The following is a 10809-nucleotide window of genomic DNA, read 5'->3' on the forward strand; positions in this document are numbered from 1 at the left end:
AGCGTCCGATGAACAATTCGAAGCAATCAGATTTACGAGGATATTTGAGCCTAAAGTGCCATTGTTTACATTCTTTTGCAACCTTTTTACGAAGAAACCGTAAAATTTTATGGCATCGATTATATTACTTGCGCATATATCTGTTTGCGTTTTAGAAATATTCATTAACATTTTGAAGCAAAAATAATCAGAATTGTGTGAAACATGTCACTTAGTACGAGTCTTGATAATAAATATAAGTATAATTATCATCGAATGTTCATCTAATTCTAAGATTGTAATGGACGAAAATCCAACACAATAAAATACTATTATTAGTAGTATAGTAGTATGAACGTTGGAAAAAATAAGAATTCCATTGGCTGACAGTATACTGACCAAACGCCAGAATGAAATAAAAGATATTAAAAATACAGAAAATGACGTTTTAGATATTTATTTTTTTCTATTGTGTTTTCTATGCTAAAAAAATCGTTTTTCGATCATTTTGTTTTATCTGTTAAATAATATATCCATCGAAAACACGCGCAAAGATTGAAAATGAAATGAAAACCGATTAAAGCCTGAGCGATCGTGTAGGCTACATCGAAGAATACGGTTCTGAGAAAAACACATTTAATTAAAGAAAAGCGTTTCATAATTACCACTAATCTGTCGATCTAAACTCGCACAACATAAATACCTTTCTCCCGTTTGGAAAAAGTCTTACACCACTGATTTATTTTCTCCAGGAGCAGTTTGTCAACCGGAATCTACGATCATTTAGATACGAGCTTGACAAATTGACTCTTTCGTGAAGATTTCATCGGTATGAGAAAATATGTATATAGACTATTGCTCGATCGATTTGGTGTACGCGCTATAACAATTACCGAGAAAATTGGAAGCAATAAATTGCAAACTAATCGAATGCTTGATGGACTTCTTCACTCCGATGGAAACGATTGCAAATACGCTGTCGATCGGCTCTGTATCGAATAGAAATTGCACAATTTCCTCGCGGTAATTCCATTATCCTAACGATTGTAGAATTTTGAGGAGTTTAATCGACTGTGATTACACGCTACGAACTACTTTCAGAAATGGCGAAACTACCCAAAAGAACAATACACAGCAATGGGATCAAGTTTCTTGCGATAATTTCCTATTTATAATACCGAGTGCGAATAAAATTGAAAATACATCGTATATAATCTCCTACACGAATCGTTTAAATCAATCGATACCCAAATCGATCAACTTCATTCTTTTAAAATTCTTTTATTTTAATAACGATATGCATAATTAATGTTCAATTTTCCAGAAATTTATCTAAACTAAAAAACGATTAATATACGATAGTTTTATAGCCTTTGTACTCCAACTGCAACGTTTTCAAATGTTGAAAATTGTCGCACGTAGTCGAACCCTATTCATGCTCGCTTTGAAATTCGAGATCAAAGTATCTCATAAATGCACAAAAATAAAACGTAATATCTAATATCTGGTAAATCAAACATCATAAAGTGGAACTTCGTATTAGGATTACGATTGGTTCGAAATCGTGGAAATGCAGAACTCGACCACATCGCTAACGATAACGATAAATAAGATTGGAACTGGCTCGAAATTTCGCTGACGATAAAGCAGATATTCGAAATTGACTGGGACGAAATTTCCGATGTATCGCCACGAACATTGCCACGTACGATTCGTTGCGGCAATCCTTACAAAACGCCTGACATAAAACCCGATTGCGAATGTCGCGGAGGTTTTCATTTGATGTCGGATGATCCTGCTAGAGGACCGTCCGGTTGTTCCGCACGTACGTGTATCTGGGTCAGGGTGCTTTCTAGATATTAGGGGGATGATGCGCAAAATATCCCCACCACCGTGCAACATTGGTACAGCAACTTTTCACTGTGACGCACTAGTCGTGGACCATCTCGAATCACGGGCCGCCTAATTTTCTATTTAAACCTAGCTCAAGAACGTCCCTTTCAATCGACGTCCTAACAATTTTCCGGGGGACCAGTTTGATTTCTACGAAATTCTCTTTGCAGTCTCTCAGGAACTAAACTAATCAGTTTAGAAACTTCGCAATTTTATTATCCGGAATTAATTTTCAATGTCTGGAAAAGATAAATGACTTTCTATTTTATTTATCACAAGGAAACAGTATAAATAATTGGGTATAGATAGCTGTTAATGTTAGAAAAGTAGGACCAAAGTTCTGCAAATATCATGAAAATAAATAAAGTCAATATTGACAAAGGTTATTTTTGTTGCGAACCCTTTAATTTTATTTTAGGCGTAATTAACAAACGAAGGGAGTAGTAGTGACAAAATTTTGCAGTCGTGAAATCTAATCAGGTAAAGTGGTTTGTAAAAAAGAAAAATCCAAGGGAACTGATAAAGACATAACATATCGATCGATTCCTAGTACGCGCGGTGCAATAATAGCACCGGAAACTATTATTGAAGTACTATATCACAATTGTTCAGCCTTCTACGAAAACGCCCAGGCCTTCAACATGTTTGTTCCAGAGAAAAAATCGATTCACGTTAGTTGTTAACCTGTCACTTTCAGCGAAATCTCTGCTAGCAAATATGTTTTTGTTTCAGGATAAACTATTGACGAAGCTGGAAAAGAACGAACCGGAGTTAGCGTCCTCTCAGGAAGACGAGGTGAGCGTTTAAACGATTCTTTTCGATAGATCTTTATCATATTTATTATACTCTATACTTTTTTTAAAAGTATTCAATTCTAAAGTTCAAATGCCTAATTTTCTTAATGTTAATAATCACTTAGACTTAAACATGTCAATCGAATGTCAATCGTTTTACCATTATGATAATTAGGCTGTGGATACTTATGCAAATTTATATTTTTATAAATATAACTTAAGAAATGGAATCTAGATAGACATTTGTATTTATTAAATATTATAAGGTGTACTATATTTTGTAAATATATATACGCTATATATTTTTGCACGTTATGTATGTTCTATGCATCTTTTGCACCTTCAAATCTTTCATAAAAATCCGCAGTCTAGTTATAATGCAAACTGCAAAATTCCACTTTTTGCGAATTATTAATCCTTGGCAAATTTCAGGAGAAAATTTCCCTTCTTTTATAAAATTCCACTTTATGCTGTAAATACGCTTTTTAAAAATCAACAGTATAATTGTAATATAAACTACAATATTCCTTTTTTCACGAATTAGCAATGCTTGCTAAATTCTAAGAAAAAATTTTGCCTCTCACTCTGTGAGAAGCTTCGCTTTATCTTCACTGCAAAACTACTTAAAGAAATTTTCAATTTTATCGACTATCAACCACATTACAGTAAGAAAAAAATACTCGCAATGATTAATAGTGCACGACCTTCCCCTGGTCAATCAGGTTTGGAGAATTCTCGGCCCACTCGGTAGTTGGTCATAAAAATCGGATATTTCGATTCAGTGGAAGCCGCAGAGGGAGAAATTACCACTTAACTCTGGCGTAAAATGAAAGAAATTTGCAGTGAAATGCCGAGGTAACCCTCGATTTAATTAATACCTCTGGAACACTGTGCGGGAAAGGTGCCCCGACTGGTCCCAATGGAGATTAGGTCAGCTGCATTTTCTTACGCGTTTGCCTTCGCCTTTTTTTCTCCAAGGTTGCTCGAGGTAACCTCGTTACTTTCCTCCTTATTGCCAGGGACAAGGCATAATCAAGCCTAATTCGTAATTTTGCCAGAAGGAGAGACGATGATTGGCGAGGGAATGAGATTTGCGCGGTACCCTCGCGAGGAAAGAGAGCGGAATAAAAGAAATCGTTCTCTTTTGATGTCTGGGGAAAGATTTTATTGAATCAATCACGATTGACAATGAGATTTCCATCATTTTTACGCAGCATCCCTTTCTACCTATCATCTCTCATGAATCTGAATTAATCGAGAAGCGTTGCTAATTGGAAAGTTCTGTTGCTAAATTTTCTTTTTGTATATTTGTAACTTTGTCTGGAGATTGTCATAAATAAACGAGACAGTAATTGACTACGATTGAAGATAGTACGCGACAAGTTGTCTAGTTTTGACAAAGTGTACTTTAATTACGAAATTACAAATGGAAGGATCTTGGATGATTCTATTCTTTATCAGAGCTGTTAACACGATGCAATTTAATTTTGGAAATTAATATGCAATCGAAAGATCGGCAGCCAGAGGCGTCAAACATTTTGGAGTAGTTTCGTTATTTATTCAAGTTCAAGACCTTTAAGTTTTTATTAATTTAATCAATTAAGTGTTTTATAATAAAGTATATTACAGATGCTATATTTTTTAAGAGTTACAAATGAAGAGACAGCTTTTATATTATTTCTTAGATAGACTGGTGGTTTGTTTAAATTATCAAATTATCAAACGAAATCTTCTTGATAGGAAAATCATTCAGTACATTAAATTAGACTACAGAGGTATTGAAAAAATATTTCAACGAAAAATTCGATAGCAATGAAACAAATGAATTCCCACGAAATAAATGAACAAAATGAATAGTATTAATATCAATGACCAGTTAACAACAATTTCAGTGAAAACAGATTTCTTTCTTTTCAAACAATGAGATCGTCAGGGTCTTCCAGTCAACTTCATATCAGACTTAATTTTAGTTTGAATAAATTTTGAGGTGAACGAACGCGGACTATTTCAGACATTAGGGAAAAAATCGTTGCACGAGAGGAAAAGCTTGAAAACAGGCATTTCGAGACTGGCCTCGATCTTAAAAACTAAATCCGCGTTATTTTGAACTATGCAAGTTATTTTCAACGACGACAAAATCGGAGTGGAGAAAAGGAAGAGAAGCTGGCAGGTACAGTGACCCAGAAAGAAATTAATACACGAAACGAGCGACGACACAAGGGCTGCAGAGAGAATTTTCGACGGTCAAATGGACGCTGCATAGAGAGGAGAAGCCTTTCTGTTCGTTCGAAAGACAGCCGCTGGTCCAGAAAAGTTGCAATTTCCGAGCGAATAGGTCGCTCAATGGGTTGAAAAAGTCGATTAACGAAGCTGACAAAGTGGTTGCTACGACCCTGCGACTCCTGACATGTTCGTCCACCCTCGAGCAGCTATTAATATTCCAATTTAATCGACGCTTCATTTGGTTATGTCCATTACAATCCTCTAGGTCTCTGGAGATAACGCCTCAAAGAGGTAAACAGGGATATTTTATTCGTAATTATGCTTGAACAATTTTATGTTATTATACAAAAATGGGTAATTTATTAAATAAATAAATTTATCATGTGGAAGAATTATTCTATTGGTATCATCAAAGAACCGATCAACTTGATATTGTTAATTTTATACGAAGTATTTGATGTTACTATGTGACGATGAAAAATTCGTTTTTTAGCGAAATCATCTTGTATATTCTAAATTATTAAAGTATTAGCTGGACTCGATTCTATTGACTAACGAGGAAAATTTCTTGTTTAAAGAAATCATCTTGTATCAAAATGTCATCGAGCAGTTGGTTCGAGATTTAATAAAGACTTAATCCTAATGACTGAGAAGAACGATTCATTGATAAGAAGATTAATTACTTGAAATTTTATTAAAAAAGGAGTATTTTGCATTTATTTAAATTCAAGTGGACCATGTATTCGTATGAACTTCGAGGTTTCATGGAGCGACGTAGTTTGTGCTAACATTGCGAAACATATTTTGAATAATATTTATATCCCAACACCACACTTATTATCAATAATAGCTGCCACGTTACATATGAAATATAAGAAATAAAAGATCAAAAAATTGAAGTCTTCGAGGAACACCAAACGATCATAAATCATTCACGAACATTAGGAAAATAACTTTTGCAAGTTGCATCGTACGAGAGGAAATAATCGATTATTGTTTGTAGAAAAACAAAGCACACAGGCTTCGTTTAAGTCGGCTGATTACATAATTTGGAGACAGTGGTTGACATTATTATCGTCGGTGAGCAAATTAGTTTCCTGAGAAGATAACTATCGCTGTCATCAAGCACGGTGCTAAATAAACGATTCGGCAAACGATAACATTCGGACGAGTTACAGTAATTATCTTCCGTGCATCTGTGTTGTAGAATAATATTTTTTCAACTAACATTGCGAACGAGAGAATTCTTCCATTATCTACGGCTATGATTGCGACAAAGAACGTAAGATAAAAAAAAAAAAACAAAAAGATAGGAATCGTAGCTTCTGTGGAAAAATAAGCGACAATGGAGGTAGCTGATAATGACACCCAACCATCATTTCCTTTTCAGCGAATCCTTTTTCCATACACCTGTGCAATATCTGATGCATCTCATTCCATCTCCCCTTTTCATGTAATCACGTCGTGACTATTTATTCGACGGGCCAAAAGCGAGAGAAACAGTGTCGAGTGTCGAGATATCAGTGAATATGAAGTATCTCCTCGTTTGCAGCGTGGTCGCTTTGCTGGGACTCTCTGTAAGCAAACTTTTCCCATTATTTATCAAGCTTCGAGTACAGAAGATATTATTTTAATTATTTCTTCAATTCTACTAACCTTTTACATCTATCTTTTTATACATGTAATTTGGGTCATGTATATGCCGAGGTTGCACGAATTAAATTAAATTGATACATTAAATCGACGAATTGATAGCAATATGAATGGACCTAAAACCTACATTAGGGTCGTATGAGGAAATCTTTTATACAGGATCAATGTACTCTTTGTAGCATGTTGACATAAAAATTAAGAGAGGATAATTTAAAAAGGTAGTAATAAACATTTCCTGCTTTTCTATTTGCGACTGAAGTACTTAGTCAATAAGCAGACTGCGATATTTATACGTTTATAAGATATTTAAAAGTTCAAATTGTATAGAATACACAGAATATGCTGAAATGCATAAAGTGAAGTAAATTACTCGTTGTAGTATTCAATGGATAAAACGAACCTTTATTGATACTGTTTTTTTGTTAGTTATAGTTCATAAAAATGTGAATTTACATAAACATCCACAGTGTATGGATTTCTATATAAATTTTCATTTTTATGGACATAACTATAAAAAGATAAGAGATTCGCTTGAATCTTTAAATATCATAAACCAATACATATCTCGTTTTGAATGTTTTATATTACATCTATTTTCCAGTCATCTTTTTTATTTGTATTTCCAAATGTATTTCCAATGTATTTCCAATATATTTCCAAGCTTAAGTAAGCCTAGAACTCGAGATGTGAAATCAATTAATTTTTGTCAAATCAAGAATCAATTTATTTTACCTACTCTACTGCCTCGCTATATCATGACCAGAATAATAACTGAAAATCCAAACTACCTAAACTAAACTATTTCTAAAAATAATTCGAGGTCCTTGGAGCTCCCTCGGAGTCTAGTTCCTCCAGTTCTTCCAGCCTTTACAGCGACCGAGAGAAACGCAGCCCCCAAGGTGACTCTCAAAATTGCGGCCCACCACCGAATGGATCACCATGCGGGCCACCTCCAGGATCACATCCAGGACCACCCCCAGGTATGTCTCCTGACGATATGGCCCAATCGGGGCACACAATGATGTCTCAGTCTGGATCCTCTGGATTCGTGAGTGGAGATATGAAGAGAAGCAGAAGGGCTACTCGAGTAGGTGGAGACGGTGGTAGAGGAAGAGGGCGAGGAGGTGGTGATATGGGAGGTGGTATGGGTGGTGGATTTGGAGTTGGCATGGGTGCTAACGTTGGTGCTGGAGGTCAACATTGAGGTGGGTTAAGAAGCGCGAATAAAATATAAATTGACACTAGAATTACACCGAATCGAGAAATTATATTTGAACACTTTCTATAGAAAACTTTTATTTTCGTTTCTGTACATGATGCTTTTATAATAAAGTTAATTAAATTGTTGAACAACAATTTACTTATTTATATGCTTGTTATCGCGGAAACGGTTTATAAACATGATAATTATGTTTCTGTGTTGATAAAAGTGAACATTCATTTTATCAAAAGCGCTTGTGCATCTTTTATTAATTACAAAGCAGCTAATTTCATTGAGCTTGGTAATTCTAGTGATAATAATGAGGATCATAATGAGATTGAACGTTTTTAGAGCACTATTATGTTACAGGTGGCATGGAATAAATAAATTCACGAACACCGTAGCTTTAAGGTGATACATGGAATTCTAGAAATAGTTATGAAATTGCTGATGTAGTGTAGATTAGCACGTTGAAATAAATCAATTGATAAAAAAACAACTTGTCTTTGAAATATCATCAACCAAATTTTGAGACCTTAGATCCTGATCCTTATGTAAACTGTCTTCTTTAAGGAAATTTGTAATCCTTTGTTGGATCAAATGTTACTTGTTTAGCCACTGAAAGTCTCTACTGACCAACCAGAAACTCCCAGTGGGAGTTCATTGGATTTATCTTTCGTTTCCTCGTGCGAATCGCTTGATGAATCTCAAATGGGGTGAAGAATGATCAGGCTAATGCGCTTTGTCGAGATTAAATTTTAATTTCTCTTCTTTCCCTTCTCGTAGTGCGTGATCTGTGTGAATGCCAGGGCCACGATGCAAACTGCTCCCTGCGGCCATCGGGTTGTTTGCAGGTAAAATGATTTTTTTTCTGCATCCTTTTATGCGTACTATATCTTGCATACTATACTACAATATTCTCGCATTCATATATATATATATACCTTCTCTGTCAATGTCATCATTCATTCTAGATGTCACTGATTGAAATACTATTTGGTAGTTTTTGTATCAATTTAGAAGAATCTTCATTATCTCGACATTATCTCGTTATCAATAAGACAAATACATAAATGAGTAATAATAATTTACAACCAAATTTAATTACATTTTTCTTTGAATCATTTTACAGACGTTGCTTCGTCAAAACGATACAAATGGCGGTGTCACAAAGACTTTTACCGCTGAGATGCGTCATATGCAGGGCAAAGATCCTACGCCTGAAACAAACCCTCATCCCTCGGGACGTAAGTAGTACAAATAACGAACATTGTTTTCTTCTAGTTCTCACACTCTCTCCTTCTACCTACCTACCTACTATACCTGCTTATTTACCATCTACCTACCTACTATACCTGCTTATTTACCATCTACCTACCTACTACCTATTTATCTACTACCTACTTACCTACCACCTACCTGCCTACTACCTATTTATCTACTACCTACTTACCTACCACCTATCTACCTACCTAGGTACTTCTCACCCTCGTCGAAGAACACCCAACGACATGTTGTGTTTTACGATTATTTCCTGATGCAATCTTTTCACTCTGAGTTTCATAAAAACGTATGCAACCGGAATAAAACGGTCTCCGTGCTCGCCGATGTGATTGCAGGGGTGTAAAATCGTCGTTAATTGGAGCGAACTGGGAAAGCACTCGTCGCCGTGCTAGCGAGGCCAAATGGCCTCGTAAGGCATGACATATGACCATTCTTTTTTGGAACAGTTTTAATAAATATCATTCCGACTCTCTTTTCACACCAGCGGCTCTGCAATTAATTTCGTGAAATATTAAACACGAACATGGGATACCATCCGTAAATTATTGGTTTTGTTCGTACAACCTTGCTGAAACCGATATTTCGTTTCTATAATATAACTTCAAAGCGATTGCTCGTTGGCCATATTCGATAAAAATGAATCGATGAAACTTTCTTGAGCTAGTATGATAGTTTCATATGAATGGAAATTTTGGACGATGTGAATTGGATATTTTATTAATTTCTGAATATTTTAACAAACATTTGACTTTCAAGCGCTAGATATTGTATGGACCAAGTGCTTGAGATTAGGGTGTAATTAATTAATTCACTTCAAATTGAGGGTTGAATTAAGGATTAAGCGAGCGACTCATGCTACTTAGTCCGTGTTTGAGGAGCTCTTTTTGCGTTACATTCTACTCTCGTAGTTTTAATATATCTATATAATCCTAATTTTATTTTAGCATCAAAACTTTATTTCGCTTAAAACATTTACACCTTCTCATCCTTCCTGACATACTACCTACATTTTATAATATCTTTCATAATACCTTTTATAACACTGTTACAAACTTTAATACATTTTTATAACATCTTAGGATAAATCTCGCAATATCTGTATTTTATAGTACTCGATGTCTGGAAAGTCTTGGGTTCTACCACAAAGCGCGTCAGAGTATAACATGGGAACAGGAGTGCCAGTGGGAGTGACTGGACCTGGCGGTAGATGGGTCGCCGGAAATGTGCCAGCCTCCGCCTCTTTGTACTCTATGGCCAGTGGTTCATCCTCTATTTCCGGTTCGCCATGTTCCTAACAAATCACAAAATGAATTACCTCTTCTATAACATTATCTCAATGTTTTAGGAGTGTCTTCCGTATCTTCTTCGAGTTCGTCTTCTGCAAGTAGCACTGGAAGCTCTAACCTTGGGAAACCAACGAGGGTGAGGCAACCTTCTGGCGCGACTCTGAGACGTTCGCAGACGCAATCCATGAAAATGAGAATTCAGGTTGTTTGAATTTGTTTGGAAATTCTAATAATCGAATTTATATACGTATATTAAAAAATAGAATAACAAAATAAATATTGATAAAATGTTAGTTCAATTTGTTTCGTTTATTACTGTTATTAGGAGTATCAAGATCCGATTCAGCAGGTCGTGGAAGAGGAAGAAGTGATGAGGGAAAATCGGGATCGCAGGTTGCCGCCGATTAAGGAATTCCAGAGGGACTATCGTGCAGGAAAAGCATCAACTAGGATAAGGTAATAAATTATTAAATCTTTTATACAGATTTTCGATCTT

General features: G+C 35.4%; 2 protein-coding genes across 3 annotated transcripts in view; both read left to right on the forward strand.

Annotated features, from left to right (window-relative positions):
• The window catches only part of LOC126922928 (fl(2)d-associated complex component-like), a 49961-nt gene that overhangs the window by 31468 nt on the left and 7684 nt on the right, over positions 1 to 10809 (forward strand). For both annotated transcript variants that reach the window (XM_050735892.1, XM_050735891.1), the window contains 6 exons: positions 2605 to 2667; positions 8530 to 8597; positions 8876 to 8990; positions 10137 to 10305; positions 10373 to 10515; positions 10639 to 10769. In XM_050735892.1, coding sequence (XP_050591849.1) covers positions 2605 to 2667; positions 8530 to 8597; positions 8876 to 8990; positions 10137 to 10305; positions 10373 to 10515; positions 10639 to 10769 — 689 coding nt within the window. The remainder of the gene's footprint in view (positions 1 to 2604; positions 2668 to 8529; positions 8598 to 8875; positions 8991 to 10136; positions 10306 to 10372; positions 10516 to 10638; positions 10770 to 10809) is intronic.
• On the forward strand, positions 5438 to 8242 carry LOC126922955 (uncharacterized). Its single transcript, XM_050735931.1, has 3 exons — positions 5438 to 6466; positions 7363 to 7747; positions 8113 to 8242. Exons 1-2 carry the CDS (start codon positions 6419 to 6421, stop codon positions 7744 to 7746), a joined length of 432 nt encoding a protein of 143 aa, XP_050591888.1. The 5' UTR covers positions 5438 to 6418; the 3' UTR covers position 7747; positions 8113 to 8242.

This window comes from Bombus affinis, chromosome 13 (assembly GCF_024516045.1).
Source record: "Bombus affinis isolate iyBomAffi1 chromosome 13, iyBomAffi1.2, whole genome shotgun sequence".
Lineage (NCBI taxonomy): Eukaryota > Metazoa > Arthropoda > Insecta > Hymenoptera > Apidae > Bombus > Bombus affinis.

Bases quoted from the DNA above. Each gene is read 5' to 3' on its own strand.
- LOC126922955 (XM_050735931.1), top strand. From the start codon at position 6,419: ATGAAGTATCTCCTCGTTTGCAGCGTGGTCGCTTTGCTGGGACTCTCT. The intron at 6,467-7,362 runs GTAAGCAAACTT...AAATAATTCGAG, and splicing joins TCGCTTTGCTGGGACTCTCT to GTCCTTGGAGCTCCCTCGGA.